General features: G+C 40.4%; 1 protein-coding gene across 2 annotated transcripts in view; it reads left to right on the top strand.

Annotated features, from left to right (window-relative positions):
• Positions 1 to 17,894, top strand: part of CAPN3 (calpain 3) — a 28,417-nt gene extending 10,523 nt beyond the window's left edge. The window contains exons 6-24 of one of the 2 annotated variants that reach the window (XM_071558339.1): positions 182 to 322; positions 2,803 to 2,886; positions 3,287 to 3,372; positions 4,065 to 4,142; positions 4,570 to 4,730; positions 5,266 to 5,435; positions 5,928 to 5,939; positions 6,740 to 6,948; positions 7,468 to 7,504; positions 8,512 to 8,526; positions 9,679 to 9,780; positions 11,140 to 11,217; positions 11,895 to 11,952; positions 12,553 to 12,617; positions 13,686 to 13,754; positions 14,308 to 14,386; positions 15,903 to 16,019; positions 16,487 to 16,545; positions 17,149 to 17,894. In XM_071558339.1, the coding sequence (XP_071414440.1) occupies positions 182 to 322; positions 2,803 to 2,886; positions 3,287 to 3,372; positions 4,065 to 4,142; positions 4,570 to 4,730; positions 5,266 to 5,435; positions 5,928 to 5,939; positions 6,740 to 6,948; positions 7,468 to 7,504; positions 8,512 to 8,526; positions 9,679 to 9,780; positions 11,140 to 11,217; positions 11,895 to 11,952; positions 12,553 to 12,617; positions 13,686 to 13,754; positions 14,308 to 14,386; positions 15,903 to 16,019; positions 16,487 to 16,545; positions 17,149 to 17,175 (1,647 nt within the window). In that variant the 3' untranslated portion in view covers positions 17,176 to 17,894. Of the gene's footprint in view, positions 1 to 181; positions 323 to 2,802; positions 2,887 to 3,286; positions 3,373 to 4,064; positions 4,143 to 4,569; positions 4,731 to 5,265; positions 5,436 to 5,927; positions 6,011 to 6,739; positions 6,949 to 7,467; positions 7,505 to 8,511; positions 8,527 to 9,678; positions 9,781 to 11,139; positions 11,218 to 11,894; positions 11,953 to 12,552; positions 12,618 to 13,685; positions 13,755 to 14,307; positions 14,387 to 15,902; positions 16,020 to 16,486; positions 16,546 to 17,148 lie in introns of those variants that run through there. The other variant, XM_071558338.1, reaches the window with a different exon arrangement.

Genomic DNA, 17,894 nt, shown 5'->3' with positions numbered 1-17,894 from the left:
TATGGAGTGTGATGTTGAACTAAATGTGGGAGAACAAACAGTCCTATTGACCACTCTAAGAAGTATGGACATAATGAGGGAAAAGTCATCTAGGCTATCTTACCACTCATCTTTCTTGTATCATTTCTCTTCCCTATCCCTTCCTTCCTGCTTGATACTTTCCCCTCATTCTCTGTGCCAGGATAACCTAGGCTTTTCATATGGATCAGCTCCTCAGAGCGACATTGGGGAACTCATTGCTCGCATGGTGAAGAATCTAGAAAACGCACAGATGACACACTCCACTGCAGACTACCAGGGCACGGATGAGCGGCCAGCCTGGGTTCGTATGTCTCCTAAGCAGTTGACTTCACAGTGCTCTTATTCACAAACTGTTAGAGAAACATATCACCTATGCTTTGAAATCCTTGTTTGATTCCACAGAATTGTCCCAACACTAAATAAATGTTCTTATGGATACTGTTTGACACATTTGTTAAAAGACTTCAGTGCTTTCAAACACAGTGACTGATAGGAGAGGGCTTCACTGATGCTGAGGCAAAGAGCTCTTGACTCATGGCACAAGCTTTTAAATTCAAAAAGAAGAAATGTATTAATGGATTTTATCAAGTCCCTCACTTGCAAAGGTTGGAGAGGACAAAAAAATTAAAGTACTAGAATAGAACAAGATCCCTGAGTATGCGTGAAACATGAAAGAAAGTAAAAGATCCCTGAGTGTGCACAGAATGTGGGGGGAAAAAAAAAGCAAGCTCTGCATGGCTCTCACTCCAGGCACAAAAGCCCTTGGTGAACTTGTTTTGAGTGCTCTGTCCACAAATGAAGGAGAGTTCTCTAGAGATGCTGCTTTCAGATTACTGCCACTAAAGTCTGCATTTAAAATGCTCAGCAAGGAAGAGGAACAACATGTTGAGTTTTATATGTGTGATGAAATACAAAATGACTCTGGCATATCTAAGTATCTTGCAAAATAAAGAGAGACATGTTAAAACCATTTAAGAAAAATCCTGTATGAAACAACTTAAAATTTTTCAAATCTGTAGAAGGATATATTGCCTTCTCCTTCTCTGTGTCAGGCACTGTCATACCTTGCCCTTTAGGGAGCTGCATTTCCATGACAATGGAATTACATCTCTTGTTTTAGAGAGGGAGGGGAAAAGAAAAAACAAACAAACACAACAACAATAAACAATCAAAAATTCTGCAAAATTACATCACCAAAACTTTTGGTTGTGCAAACTTTCTTCTGCATTTGTAGCTGAAATAGCTGACTTTTCCTCTTTTGACATCCGTATTTAGTTCTTTCTAAAAAACTGAAATGATGTTATTCTTCAGGAAAGCCCAGTATGACTGTCTTGTTTTGCAAGCATGGCTGCTCAAACCACCCATGCCTGGGAAGAGAATTTCCTCTCCAGTGACTGTCTACTGACAGCAGATTGCAAAACTCTTTCTAGATCTGCTGCCCCAGCAGCTGTGTCCCAGCACCAGTTGTGCTGCTGGCTATTACATGTTCCTGAACCACAACTAGGAAAAAACATCATGACTCTGGATGGAAAGAGGCAGATGAAGCCTGCACTTTGAGAGGAGGTCTAGGACACCAGAAGTTAATGCTCTTAAACAGAAAAAAGTGAAAGGGCTTCTGACAAGTAATGTTGGCAACAATGTGAATAGAAATGAAGAAAAAAGGAAATAGATGTGAGGCTATAGGCATAAAAAGTAGGAAAACAGGATCAAGGGGGAAAATCCCAGGAGTAGAAGTGAAATAATGGAAAATAATTACAACAGCCAGGAAATACTTGGGTGAGATCCTCCCTGTGCAAGCTGAGCACATACTTGTGTGACCTTACTAATTCTCCCTTCACTTCCAGCCCTGCCTTTCTCATGACCTCAGATGTGTCAAGAAGAGATGGCAGAGTTACTGGGCCTTGCAGTCCTGTCTCAGCAAAAGACATAACAGAGGAGGGGATGTTTTGCACATGGGCTGCATGTACATAACATGGCCTTCCCCTCCAACCGATACCAGTGATCTTTCCTACAAGTACAGCAACCTGTGTGCATCTGCCGTCTTGCTGTCAATTCATCTCCTAGGCAAACAGTATTCTGAGATTTGGAAGTGAAAATCCATCAGTCACACTAAAAGTTGATTACTAAAACAACAAATGTGTTTACACCTCAGCAATATATTGCTATGTCCTTCCTGAATGTCAGATTAAAAAAAAATCATGAGGATTTTAAAAGTTATGGAAAAGAAGTAAAAAAATACTGTCAGTTAGTAGGAATAGTGTATTAAATAGGGTGTTTAAATGTCATTGTGATAAGATAGCAGCCATGTGTAAAGAGGAAAGTATTCTAGATGTTAATTTGTCTGATGTTTCCAGTTCATATGTCATAACCTTACTGAGCTATACAAGAGCAAACTATCCCAGAAGAGGCTGAATAGTCCTACTAATAGAACAATCTAATTACTTTGATTAAACATGCTATATACTACTACCATGTTCTGAATGCAAAAAGCAGTAGCCTACAGAAAAGGGAAATAATAAACCACAGAATGTCCTTTCCAAATTACATTATTAACTTTTTCCTTTTTTAGTTCATGATTAATTATTTTCTAATCAACAGCATGAATTCTATGGGCACTAAGCTTGACCATCTTGACAAACACAAAGAGGAGAAGGCAGCAAAATGTTCTGTCACCTGAATGGTGTCATCCTCCCTCCAAAAGCCCTGGGTTGCAATATCTGCCTTAGAGCAGCCAACTGAGCTTTGCATGACTCCCACAAGTTTTTATCTTGTGTCTAACAGACCATAGTGCCAATGCAGTATGAAACCCGGATGTCTTGTGGGCTCGTCAAAGGTCATGCCTACTCTGTGACAGCCGTGGAAGAGGTACGTGCCATCCCTGTCCTCCAGCCATGCTGAACTGTAATCTACACTGGCCTGGCACCATGCATGTCAGCAAAGCTATGAGAGGGGTGAAAAGCAAAACAGGTTTTGAGCTAAGGAAACAAAATTTGTATTCAAATAAGTGAATGCCTTGTGGAGAAACAAACCTGTCCAAGTTTTTGCTTTCTGGGGAAATGGATATTCCACTGCTTGGGCAAAGGTGGACACAGTCAACCACCTCCAGGTCTTACAGCCTTCCTGTACTCGTCGCAAGCATGCCAGGCTGGGCTGTGGCCCAGAAAAGCATCATCACTGGAGAAGCTGGTATCAGCAATTTGACAGGCAAAACATCTCCTTTTGAACCTACTCTCAGTCTATTCTTGTTGCATTCTTTTTCAATTAGACAGTATTTAAAGGGGAAAAACTACGTCTTGTAAGGCTGAGAAACCCCTGGGGGCAGGTGGAATGGAATGGACCTTGGAGTGACAAGTGAGTAAAACAGAGCTTCACGTGGTTTGAAATAAAAAGTTGCAGCTTTACTTGCCCTTATGGAGCTTGTGCATGACTAACATTCAGTGATGAACTATCTGAATTTTTTTGTCATTTTGACACGTGCACTTTGAAGTTGATTGTAGTTGAGTGCTTAGCTGAACCCCCCAAAAACCCAGGAGTACCTTAGAAAGATGTTAAGAGGGGCTTTAATAAATGGAAATTAAGAGACTACAGTTTAATGACATGAAATCTGAATTTACTGTCTATCAAGTTTAGTAATGTCGATTTTTAAAACAAGATGTGACAGTAGAAAAATCTTTTCAATTATGAAAGAACTGAATGAAGCAAGATGTCAGTGTGTTTCACTAAAAGGAATTTCAATAGCTACTTCAGCAATGCTAGTCTGCAAACACCTTTTTCTACAAGGTAAATAAAATTAACACAGTTCAGCTGTTTGAGAGCTGCTAAGAGGAAGTGTGAAGAGGAGGCAGAGAGAGGTAGGACAATCACTTTTTTATTTGGGCATTTGGAGAGGAGGGTGGTATAGAGAACAAATGGTTGCAAGGCTCACAAAGAATAAAATTATGTAGCAAGGTGACTTGGCTTTTCATTCTATGATGTTTACAGTAAAAAAAATTTAATGAAAGCTGTATTGCAAATCAAAACATAACTTGTTTACTCCTTTGAAGGTCAGAGGAGTGGAACTCTGTTAACGAAGCAGAGAAGATCCGCTTGCAGCACAAGGTTGTGGAGGATGGGGAGTTCTGGTGAGAATATCAGTCAAAAACCTGTGCTTCTCTAAGAGATACGCAGCCATAACAAGAATTAATCCCACTGAATTACTGCAAATCTGCTAAAACCATCGCAGTGATCCCTGTTCATATTCCCCTTATTCTTCCACCAGGGATTGTCCAGTACCACCAGCAGAGTCTAATTATGCTATACTTCCACAAACTCTCCATCATCCTTCCTATGTACCATCCTCTTAGCTCAGTTTCTCTGATTTTGGAGATGTACCTGTTTAATTAACCAACTAGCAGAACAAATGCATTTGGAGAACATGGCACTCCCACTGCAAACTTGTCTGAATACTGACAGTACTGTTGGTCAGCCTCCCCCACCTCACAAGGGTCTTTCTGACAACTGCCCACCCTGCAAATCCATTTGGGTTCAATTTCGCCTACATTCCTACAGGATGTCATTTCAAGATTTCATGAGGCACTTCACAAAGCTTGAGATCTGTAACCTCACACCTGATGCTCTTGAAGTGGATAAATTCCAAACCTGGACTGTGTCAGTCAACGAAGGGCGCTGGGTGAGAGGCTGCTCAGCTGGAGGTTGCCGCAATTATCCAGGTGAGAAAAGGGTTTTTAGAGATACAGCCTCTGATGGGGACTATGTTAGATCCTAAAGGCTCAGTCATATTCCAGCCTTATCAGTGCTCAGCCATAGGAAAAGCCTTGCTTCCTCAGTGAACAAGGCATGCAATTGACTTCCGTCACTATGTTGTGACAGAACATCATAAACCCAAAAGACAGAACCAGCAAAGATAAATTGTTATTCAAATACTTCACAATGCCCCAAGTAAAAGACATAATTTTCAGTCTAACAGATTTCACTTGGGAAATCCACTTTAGTGGATTAGTTATAGTTTTAGAGGCTTTGGAAATTTATCAGATGACAGTTCTTCAAATATCCTCCTTTGCTATCCAGTTTTAGAACTAAGTAAAAGCTGTAACTTGTAAAAAAACCTATCTGCATCTTAGCCCAGTTTTAACCTTTCCCTCAGGAGCCACAGGCAGGAAGCTTAAAAGTTCTCTTTTATCATGAGTTTCATTAGAAAACTGAAGCTTTACATGTTTTCTTTGGGTTGTTGGTGGGATTTCACAGATACATTTTGGACCAATCCCCAGTATCGCTTGAAGCTCCTGGAGGAAGATGATGATCCTGAGGATGAAGAGGTTATCTGCAGCTTCCTTGTTGCACTGATGCAGAAAAATAGGAGGAAAGAGCGCAAGCTGGGAGCCAACCTGTACACCATTGGCTTTGCCATCTATGAGGTACCAGATCTAGGTTTTGTTCTTTGCACTGTTGACACAAATCCTGACAGTATACATTTACCAAGAGAGTCACTGAATCATTCAGGCTGATTACAAGAATTGCAATTTTTGCCTTGCAAGGAAGTCAGGGAAAATCTGGAATTAAGGAAGAAAATTCAAGTCTTTGTAACTGTTTGTACCATAGCAACCTCAGGGTTTACCTAATCTATTAAGAAACCTACTCTTTAGGCTCTTATAACTTAATGCCAGATTTTAACATTCTTTCCCGTTTTTGTCCTTTCTGAAACTAAACATTTAATTGGCAGAAGAGTGTAAAAAAAGGAAACAGATACCCAAGACACATATGTAGAGGGAAATTTGCTGTCTAGCTAGGGGCATTTTATTTACTGTCTATGTGCCCAAAAATCTATATGAATGCTCTTCTGTATGATCTATAAACAAGAGGACTCACCCAGCAGCTCTGACTATTTCTTTTCTTTGTTTCTCCCGAAGGTGCCCAAAGAGGTATGCGCAGAATGGAGGCAGATTGACATCTTGGTGTATATTCACAGCTAGTGTTACTATAGTGCCTACCTGTAAGTCAGCAGGAGACTGTCCAGTCAAGTTTGCTTTCAGGGATGTAACAGCAGTGAAACTGCTAACCTTTCTGCTTTGAGTGTTTATTAGAAATATTTTGTGAGTAATTTTTAGTTCCTTCTCACTCACACCCCATTTTCAATTGCACCTTTTCCTCAGTTCTTCTTTTTTATTCTGTACAGACCTGGCCATTGCTTGCACAGTCAGCCAGGGAGCCTATGTTGCAGGAAGCTCTTGAATTTAACTTTCATATTTGAACCAATGCAATGTTTGGTTGTCATGTTTGTTTAGCAGATACAGAATTCATTTTTTGTCTGGACTAGGAGACATTTACAGTGAAAGCACCTTCACTTTACCACTCTGCACGTAGGAGTTTGCATACACCATTCCTTCCATACCACTCTCCAAGAAAAGTAGCTGAACTTTGGTTTCATGCAACTCAGCATCCAACTAAACAGTCAGGTAAAAGTGTCTACACAGCAGAAGTCAGCCACACACTCTGCAGGTGGGCCCTGGAGCAGCCCTCAGAAGCCAGCTTGACTCAGTCAGTAGCAACTTAAAGGTGACAGACTCTGTGTCTGCCATCAGCTATCACCACTCATCAGCTTCCTGCTTGCTAAGCCGCTGCTTCCTTTGTCTTCTTCCCAGCCATGCACTGCCCACATGGCAAGCCACCTGGGAAATGGGCAAGACTTCCTTAAAGATAAATTGGCTAATTTCTTCTGCAGATGCATGGTACTAAGCACCACTTGCAGAAGGATTTTTTCCTCTACAATGCCTCCAAAGCAAGAAGTAAGACCTATATAAACATGCGAGAAATCTCCGAGCGCTTCCGGTTACCTCCCAGCGAATACGTCATCATACCATCTACATATGAACCCCACCAGGAGGGAGAATTCATCCTGAGGGTCTTCTCAGAGAAAAGAAGTCTTTCAGAGTAAGTTGCAGATCCATTTATCTGGCCATAGAGGTGGAGGTCCGCTTGTTAGTCTGCTAAAGTCATATTACCAGTTCGCTACCCTCTGCTTTTAATATATATTTATCTATATATTTAATTTTTTTAAAAAGTAATTATTTTTTAAAAATAATATTGTTTTCCCCTATAGTCTAGCAAGAACCTGCTTTGAATTGTCTTTGGAGAACCTTGCTACTTGCAGGATATCCATTAGCCATTTACAAGGCCAAACAACTAATGTTTTACTTCAAGTTCACTGTAATCAAGGCTCTTTACGGGAGTAAATCAGGCAGCAGCCCTCCTGGAAATGGTACTTGGGATGTTCAGCTTAAACTGGGAAAAAGCTATGCTAGAGCCTGCAGCTGTAATGCTGGAAGCCAGCCCACACCACTGGCTGTTTGCAAGGTTCAAGTGACTGCTTACAAACCACCTTACAAACAAAAACAAGCAATGTTGGGAACAGTCACTTTCCTGATTTATTTACTTTCTGCTTTCTACTAGGGAGGTGGAAAACATGATTGAGGCAGAACGTCCAGTGGTAAGTACCCTCCTGGCTGTCTTTTGTATGAATAGGGGTAGGGAGAGGAGGAACACGACATCTAAGGAAACCTACAGCAGAAAATCATTTGCAGACACAACAGCTCCTTGGTCACCAATTCCCATGTTTTTTCTCATCAAGGTACTTCTATTACACTTGTTTTGTATACATTACTTTCTGATTTGCTCAGACCAAAATGTCTTTCCACGTTTGAAATCTGCCTCTGGCATAAAGAAGTTGGATGCTAAGCATTGCCTTTGCCTCCATCAGCAGAGATTATTCATTTAGCAGGGTAGGCCTAGCTCAGTGCCCTGAGTTATTTTGTTTGTGAAATTGGCATCTCATCTAATTAAAAAATCCCACCTTATTTTGGACTATGTGCTTTCTGAAAAGGAATACTAATGGTACTCCAATTCAAACTAACATCCATGTCAAGTTCTTACTGTTCACCCTGGGTTTTTACACATCTTTGTGGGAATATACTACAGCTAACATTACAATTAGTCCTGAAAAAAAATCAGCAACAATGCTGTTACGCAGAATTGAGCTCCATCAAACCTTGCTCAGAAATGTTCCCCTTTTGTTTGCTGTCATAGTAAAAAGTAACTGTCCAGATCTGGGAGAGTTGCCACTTCAGATATCATTGGTCTATGGGCACAGAATTTCAATCTCCACTGCACTGACACGTTGGGAAAAAGAAAAGGAATAGTTAGAGCTCAAGGTAGAGCAGAGATTTTATTTGAGTGGACAAAGCCTCAGATGAGATGGGACACAGTTTTGGTATGGTTTTTGCAATGTCTGTCCTTCAGAATGCTATTCTTGGTGGGTGCATGTTCCCTCATTTTTGGTGATTTGAAAGCTGTATGAAAACAGAAAATGGTAAAATTTGTATGAATATAGGAATGGGAAAAATAAATATGAAATAGGGAAAGAGAAAAAATAAAATTTTACCATCAGCTCTGTATAATCTGATCAAACCCTTTTTAATTTTGTCTCTTTTGATACAGAAGAAAAAGGGTAAGGTAGGTACTTGTGCAATGTGGTAAGTGCCAGCAAGGCAAAGAAAACGTACAATGCATGCAGAAGGAGCAGAGTTCCTTGGTATCATCATTTCTCTGCATCTGGGACCTGATCTAGTTAATGATGGGCACCAGATACAAAACTATTTGCATGCAGCAAAGATTTTTTCTTCCTACAATGGATTCTAATGAAATAGAATTACCATCAGCATCATATACCCTTCTCATTCAAAGGGGTGGCAAAAGGGTAACAGAAACTTTTCAGCTTTATCAGCTTGGTCCTCTGGGTTGCTTGAACTGCCCTTCCTTCCTGCCCCTTCACAGGGAAAAACACCCTGACACCCCTGGATAGTGGAAAGCACCCCTTCCCTACACACGTGCCCTCACATTTGCTTTCCATTGCCTAATGCAACTACTCCATTTTCCTGAAGTTTCTGCTCACCAAAGTCCAGGATTCTATTTTTGATTCTACTAAAAAAATTTAGGACTCTGAATATGTAATCAGACATTTTAATGTCAAGACAGGCTGATTGTAATTATTACTCTAGAACAATACATTCACATTGTGTAGCAGTTTTCCTTGTTTTAAGTGCACAAAACGAGAGCAGTTTTACATGGCTGCTTACAGCTGAATGCTTCAAGAATCAACACAGGAAAAAACCCATATGATTCACATAACTAACAAGCTCCTACAAAAATATCCTTTTTCTGTTTAAGATTCCCATTTTTGTTTGTTTTCAGTGCTACTGTCCTTCATAGAGAATCTGAGAGGCTTCTTTTAATTAAAAACAGGGGGGAAAAAAACATAAATGAAACAAACAAAAATAAAACACCACCAAACCAACCCCCACAAAATCCACACACATTCAAAAGGTAACTGGCTTTCTGAAAAGAAAAACTAGAAGCCAGAAATTGCACTATTTTGCAAAAAGACTTTTGCAACTTTTTTTAGCATGAGGAGAGCAGTAACTTCAGAGATTCCCTCACTTTTTTTTCTTTCTTTCTTTTCTTTCATTCTGAGATCTGGTACTCAGGAGTGGGAGCTGTTGTTGCATGCACTTTACCACAGAATGGTTGTCATCAAATATTTCCCTTTCCACTACTTCTTGTGTCATTTCTATTTCTCTTTTGCTCTCTTCCTTCTTCTTCTTCTAGCCTATCATCTTTGTTTCTGACAGAGCAAACAGCAATAAGGAGCTGACAGCAGATGAAGATGCTGGCAAAGATGGTGAAAAAACCCAAGTAGATGAGAAAAAGGTTTCTGCAGTAAAAGGCATAGGGGGGAATAGAGCTTGGTGTGGCTAGCATGAAAGAGTGGCTGTGGAGAGCAAAGGAATGGGTCGAAGAGGTGTCCTAAGATACCAAACAACTTTTCATAAATCTTGTCATAATTTGCCTCTGGTTTATGAGGACCTAATCAGCATGAGCAGACAGAGACTATCTCTTCAATTATTTAACACTTCTGCAGGAGGATTTAGTTGCTTAAAAATATCTGGTTGCTCTCATGGTTTCATCATACAAGGATCCCAGCTGTGGGAGATCCCTTCCTCACAAGCAGTGAAGTTCAATTCATTCCTGCTCAGCCCCTGCCCTGTGGTACCTGCTTTACACAGGACACATGCATAAACTGCACCCCAGGGGCTTCAGAAGCTCCTAGTAATGATCACAGCCTTTCCCCATCACAAACTACATCGCCCTATGCTAGTTCCTGTAGGCCAGAGGATAAAGGACAAGCAAACCAGGAGCTCCTGCACCCCTCCTCTTCTCCCTCACTACCAGAGAGGAGGAAAGCAGAGTAGCAAATTCAGAGTTTCTTCCTGCAGTTGTGTGAGTCACAAGAAATGTACCAGACAGATTGCACATCCAGGCTTGTGGCATCTGGAGGCATGGCTGGAGCATCTGCCTAGAGGGAGGGTGCTGTTCTGCTGCACGATTGCCAGAGCATGCAGGTGGCAGAGTGGGAACTAATCTAAACTTCCCTCTGCACTTAGACAAACAAAAACAAGAACTAAGCCAAGAAATTAACTTTGTTACATATAATTTCCTGGTTTCATTTTTCAGTATCAGCTTCAGAGTTCTGGCTTGCCCCTTGCATGTGTCTGAGAAAGTTTCATGTTCATTGTTTCCTTCTGTCTCACATGCTGTGTGCTTCCAGCAAGGGGCCCCCCACACCATAAAGAGCTCTCATCTGGTCATGTATCACCTACAGCGTAGCTATGAGGCAGATACTGTGTCCCTGCCCAACCCAGAGGAATTTGAACTAGATAATCTTTATGGTCCCTTCCAACCCAAACCATTCTGTGATTCTATGACATTCCTCTTCTGCTCCAAACTTCTTGTTTGCAATGTTTTGAAACAAAAAATTAGAAGATAACTGCCAGTGAAAGTAATTTAGGCTCATTCAAACAGAAAAGTGAACAATGGTATGAAGTTAAGCCCTTGAGTTTTAAGTAACAAAATTAATCAAAAATGGGAAAAGAAACAGGAGGACAACGCATTCCTCCAAAGGGCTTCAGATTCATTAAGATGATCCCTCATGTGAGGGCCAGTGAGGCATCCAGGCCATTGCTCTTCCCCACTGGGCTAAGGATGTATCTCTTCTTTGCTTATTTTCAGCGTCCTTCAGCAAAAGGTCGTGAGGAGAGTGAAGAGCAAAAACAGTTCAGAAATATTTTCCGACAGATTGCAGGGGATGTGAGTATGCAACCAATCCCTGTCTCTGCCATCAAAGCTGCCTAGCCACAACAGCACCTACATCAACTGCTTCATGGATCCAAAGCACTGAATAGTGAAACTGGCTTTGCATTTCCTTCCATCAAATTCTCTTTGAGATTTGAAGAGAAGAAAAATCAAATAAAAATACCCTTAAGTATACAGCTCTCTTCATATGTAGGTATAAGCTATTCCCATTGTGTGTGAGGGAGCCTCATCTAACTTCAGCTTTTTCTTTTACCCCTACTACAAGATGCTGTTTTGCACAGCAAGTATAAACAAGTTAGAAATGGAATGCCCTCTGGTATATGCTTAAATAAGGAAAGGTAAAAACAGATGAAAGAACTGCATAAATCAAGAGGCTGCAAAAAGGACACAAAGATTTTTGGATTTTGCTATTTGACTTATACACTGTCTTGAAATTAGTGGTCATTCTTCTAGCTGTAGTTCAGTAAGCAGTAACTTCAGACCTACCTTGTTCTGCAGCCTCAAGAAAGATTTGGACTAATGTTTATATGAACTAGAATGCTTCCTAGTTTGAAACATGTATATGCCATACCGAAAAGTGGACGAAGACTTCATACTTTTAGCATATCCATTCATAAAATTATCTGTTTAGTAAGGAACATTGTAATGAGTTATATTCACATTTCCAACAGGACATGGAGATCAATGCTGAAGAACTTAGGAATGTTCTCAATAACGTTGTAAAAAAACGTGAGTTTGAGCATGTTTTTTACTAAACCTGTACCAAAAAATCTGTGATATAGTATAATCCCCCACCCCTGAGTTTCCCAATAAAAATTATTTAAGTTTTCAAACTCAGCATCTCCTAGTTACATTTCCACAGTCTTTGCATCTGAGACTTTAGCAAGCTGAACTTTTCACAGAGATGATCTGTACATATGATCAAGTACTGATAATTCAGAAATGAGCACATGTTCATTGTAAGTACCACACAGAATAATACAGCATTTCTAGCAGTCTGCAAATGCCCCTTGAAAAGAATTTCTAATGGAGAGGCAAACCTTTCTCCCTGTTTAGCAAACTTTAGCCTACAGACCCTGGACTTGCTTAGTAATATGGAAGTTAGTTTAGAGTTTTCCAGAGGTTTTTGTTGTATGTAACAACTCAAGAAAAGTTATCTCTAATTCACAGGCAGTAACATTATTTAGAGTCTTTTCAGATTTCTTTATTACTCATTTCTTACTGGATGAAGGAAGTAGGTTTGGCTTTTACTTTGATTAGAGTGCACCTGAGAGGAAAATCCCTTGCTGATTTGCAAGATCTCTATTCACCTGGGATCATTTATTTCAGATAAGGACCTAAGGACAGAAGGATTTGAATTGGAATCCTGCCGCAGCATGATTGCTTTAATGGATGTATCCTTTTCTGGTGAAAAAGGAGTGCTTGAAACCATAGTAGTCAAGTATTTCGCACCATCGCGCGCACACACACACACACACACACACACACACACACACACACACACACACACACACACAAAGTCAGGGAAGCAAAACAGTATATTGTAGTCAGATACACAGCATTCCTGTTTTGGCACGTCTGAATTCCAGTCACTTCAACATTAGTGTGGTTGGCAGAGGAAAAATATCCCAAAACAGAACACTACAGAACAAATCAGTCAGTAGTATATCTTTCCTGAAGTATCAGGGCCTGGCCAGCTTATGTACTAAAGCATGATTTTTTTGATTTTTTTGAACTTTACTATAATTCTTCCCAACAAATTTACTGTATTTCTCTCTTTAATTTTATAATGTATTATGTATTCTACTATACGCTCAGCATGCAATACATACAGAAATTGTCTTGGAATAAGTGTAATAAAACACACCACAAGATGCCACATGGGGGTTATCTCTGCTACAACATCACTTAGTTTTCCAGTTTGATGTAACATATGACTTTGAGAAGACGTAAGTGCATTCAAATGTAACCAGAACAAAACTGGAACTACAAGCCAGAGCAAAGCCATAATGCCTGGAACCTAAACACATTTTTTCAAATAGCTTTAGTCAACATTTTGCTTAGTTCTCAATTAATTTTAAAGAAAGGCAGGAAGAGCTTCACTCCAGGGTAAAGCTCAGTTGTCTTAAAATCGTTGGGTGAGCTTCACATTTGGAAATATTTCAGAAGAGCTCACTAAAACATCCTACTCATGTACTTCTATAACGCTTCAGGAGCAAGGCTGTCTCCTGCATTAGACATTTGCTTCTACACAAAGTACAAGTAGCACTTCACCCTCCTTAAACAATATGCTATCCACAATAACTAAGATATTTATAAATATTTTATTGCATAGCTCAGCCAGCTCTTAATGCTGAGGAAATCCTAAACTCAGTTTCACATTCATCCTTTCACCAGTAGTTGCAGACTTAATTTTATCTTTAAAATAATGTGGGTTTCTTACCTGAATGTTTCCATCACAGACAGATGGCTCGGGGAAGATAAACTTTGATGAATTTCGCCATCTTTGGGACAAGATTAAAAGCTGGCAGGTATTGCTGGTGTTCACACTGCTCTTCTTCACATCTTCTGCAGTGCAAAAGTTGTGTAGAAAAACCAGAACTCTATATACACTACAGCAAAAAGAAAAGCTAAAACAAATTGTGAATTAGCTTCCAAAATGAAAACTAATGTCTCTCCTAAGCTAATAGCCTGAATTTCTGAAGCTCCAGCACTCATGGAAAGACTTCCCCCCTAGAATTAGCACAGACCTTACAAATTGAAAGAGGGGAATGATGGGAACTAGAATCAGGCCTCGAAAATTGCTTAATTAGGACAATCAAGAGTGAGGATTAACAGCATAAACTCAAGTTAAACAGGGAAAGTCTCTAGGGGAGAGGTTTTTTGCTTTCCACAGGTTGGATCTAAATTATACTTTGTGACTTAGAAGAGCTCTGTGCTAACAACCCAGTCTGCCCAGCAGCAGCAATATAAGGCATATGGCAAAGCCTCTATAAATGCCTGAGGCACAGATCCCATCTCCAGTCAGTAGGTACATTCAAGACAAGTACAAGTTTTTGTTATTACTGTTTATTTTTTTTCCAGAAAATTTTCAAGCGTTACGACACAGATCATTCAGGAACCATTAACAGCTATGAGATGCGCAATGCAGTCAACGATGCAGGTACTTTTACCAGTGTCCAACAGCTGAAGAAACCCTATCTTGTTTGATGTATCACAGGGTGAGATCAGAAACACAGTGCTGCCTTTTAAAGAGAGACCTTAGAGAAATTATAAAATACTTTTTTCTACCAACAGAGCTTTTAAAATATCCAAGTGGCAAGCCTTGTATGTTTTGCTAGCCAAATAGATCTCTTCAGCCTCTCTTTAACTTTCCAATGTGTGATGCTCTGTCTTAAGGATCTCCTAGTCAGGATCTTGCTGTTCAGGGAGATGAGGGAGTGCTGAAGACATTTGGTGCCATTGAAGCTGTGGATTCTCTACGTTTGTGAAAGTAACAAACAACAGTGGAAAACCTTCAACCCAAATGTACAGGCATTGAAACCAAGATGGAGCAGGTCGATGGCCAAGTTTGCATCAGAGGCATTTCTTGAGTCATGCTAATGTTTCTTAGGTACTGAGCCACTGCGGGTTCAGTCTCTTCTACCTGCAAAATGAGAAGAAAGTATTTTTGCAAAACTTGAAGTTAGTGAAATTTGTCCTGTAAAGAGAGAGTTGACTTTTCTTGCTTGTCTCAGACACACTGGTGTGCTTCTTCCCCTGGAGAGCCAGCCTCCCCCTGCAAATGTCTTTACCAGGTCTCTAAAGGAGTAAGATGACCTTTTTAATCACAAAATCTGTAGTATCATTATAAACCCAGGTGGGATGATTTCAGTGACACTTTGTCTTCAGTAGTATTTTGGCACATCAAGGAACAGGAAGAGATGGCTGCCTTTTACTTTATGAAACATCAATAATCGGTCCTCTGCTAAAGACAAAATTACAACTGGATTTGGACTCCTGCTGCAGTAGAAATATAGGTCACTTTTATTTTCCAGGTTTCTGTTCTTACCAGGAAAGTTGTCCATGTAAAAAGATAAAATATTTAAATACCTCCTAACTTCACAACTAGAAGACATTTTACAATAACAATTTTGAAGTCTTACAGAATGTAGGCTGTGCATGACCTTGCATTTAGCCAACAAACAACTGTACCCAAATTGGGACAGACCCTTTTGAGGCACAGTCACATGCTGCAGCATTTAGTGTCACAATTCAGTCACACCACACCAAGGGGTTCCCTCCTTGTCTATTTTTTGACCATTGTGTAATTTTGTTCTCACAGCAACTTCCTCTTGTGCTTCCATTGCCCAGTTTTTGTTGAATTGCTCTCACCAGCAGCAGCTGAGCTGCAGGCTCTTTGCTGTCTGCTGCTCTCCTTTTCACACTTTCAGCCAGAGGTAACTCATGTGCTACTGACCCTCCCAAAGCATAATTTCAAAATGTTACTCCAGTTTCAAGAAAGCAGCTGGACACAGTGAAACTCCGTATAGCTTTATTTCATTTTGTTTAGCAGCTGCAGCAGGACCTTCCAGCCTGAGCCTTGGCTGGGCCTGGGAAGTGCCTATGGGCAAACTCCTGCTGGATCAGCACTTCCCTAAACCATGGCCCAGCTGTGTCCTGGTTTTGCTCCTCTGCAGGGTTTCGACTGAACAACCAGCTCTATGACATCATCACCATGCGCTACGCAGACAAGAACATGAACATTGACTTTGACAGCTTCATCTGCTGCTTCGTGCGCCTGGACGCCATGTTCAGTGAGTGCTGCCCCAGTTCTACAGCACCACCTCCCTCCCCTCTGCCCCCCGGCACAGAACCACAGATACATACAATGGCTTGGGTTGAAAAGGGCATTAAAGATGAACTTGTCCCAGCCCCCTGCTGTGGGCAGGGACACCTTGCACTAGGCCAGGTTGCTCAGGGCCCCATCATACTCACAGCGAAGTTTTTCAAAGCACCACTGCCTATGTGGGGTGTTAATTATTAAAGATGCATGCTTAGGGAATCTAAAATATGACAGCTGTCTCATACAAGCACAAAGGAAACCACTGTGTTTCTCCTTGAATTCGTAAGGAAAAGCTGAAACACTTGCTGACCATGTAAGTAAATACCTCGGGAAGTTCACAAATCACAACAGTAGCACCATTTGTTTTGCTATCTGAGAATCATCTTTACACACAGAGTAATTTAATACACTCCATATATTTTTGTTTCCTTGGTTTAGGGGCATTCCACGCCTTTGATAAAGATGGAGATGGCATCATTAAGCTCAATGTCCTGGAGGTAAATTGCTTTATGCCAGTATTTCTTACACAATGTCACAATACTGAATTTTAATTGTATTTGTTGTACATGCTCTCGAGAGAGTTTGTCTGGAATAGTCGTCCAATTGATAACAGGCCACAAAACCTCCTAAAAATTTTGCTACCAATTTTACACAGAAAACACCTGTGATCTGTGAGCAACAGTGTTCTGTAAGACCCCAGTTGGTGCTGAAGGTCACAGCTGCAGACTCTTCATACCATCTTTAAAGACCTTCAGATTTTTTTTATGAGGCAATTTAGATCAAACACAGTGATACGGTGTTAAATGATAATGGGGTTTAAACATAGCTCTTTACCTTTTAAAAATCTTATTAAGAATTAAAAAAATATTAAGTTCAAAATAAAAACATGTTCTCTGCTACAGAGACCACTAAAAATCCCTTTCGCTTTTTGCAAGGCAAGGAGTAGTAAGAGCAAAGGACTAAAGGAAAAATGCCCCCCCGCCACTATGCTTCATACCAAGTGACAGCAAATGGCCACCTTTCAGCTAGAGAGGGTGATGTCCCAATACAGTTTGTTGAAAAATGCCAACAACTGCTCCATCCTTTCACTCTTCTTTCAGTGGCTCCAGCTCACGATGTATGCGTAACACCGGAGCCAGTGGACACCTTCATCAAGGATACACACAACTTCTGAGTCACCAGCACCATTCATCCCAAGGGCAAGTGAGCACTTGCTACTTATGTGATTCACTTGCCAAGATAACAGCACATGGGAAGAAGCCCTTGGAAAAAGAGACAGCCATACACTAGCAGGCAGAACGGTGCACATATTCTGTAATTAATTTTATAGAATCCTGACTTTTTTTTTTGGGCAGCAAGGATTAATTTATTGATGACTCAATGAAGCTTCCTCTGCATGGTAAAGACATGGAGCATATATTGTTATTCTGCTTGTCCTGACAATTAGAAAGGTTGTCTCTCAAGTCAGGTGAAACTGGAGCTGTATCTAACTACAAAAGTCAGAGGTGTTTACTGCCACCTTGTAATTAGTTGTTAACTTTTGGACCTGCTACTGGTATTATCCTTTCAGTCTCTTTGTAACATTTACCGCCTATTTCACATGAGATTGTATTAATTACATTAATATTATGCATCCCAATCACATTGTTACAGATTTGGCTGTGCCAGCTGGATCTCTGCTATGCTAGAACTGTGACAGTAAGACATGACAGATTGCCAAGTACGGCTTGATCTCGTTCCTTGGCAAAAGTATCAGAACTGAGAAATTTGCTTTTATTTTTGGTACCCCCATGGGATCTTAATTATTAACATTTGGACATTAAAAGTGTTTTTCATTGTAACTGCA

Source organism: Pithys albifrons, chromosome 6, assembly GCF_047495875.1.
Source record: "Pithys albifrons albifrons isolate INPA30051 chromosome 6, PitAlb_v1, whole genome shotgun sequence".
Lineage (NCBI taxonomy): Eukaryota > Metazoa > Chordata > Aves > Passeriformes > Thamnophilidae > Pithys > Pithys albifrons.
This window is presented reverse-complemented; position numbering and strand designations above follow the sequence as displayed.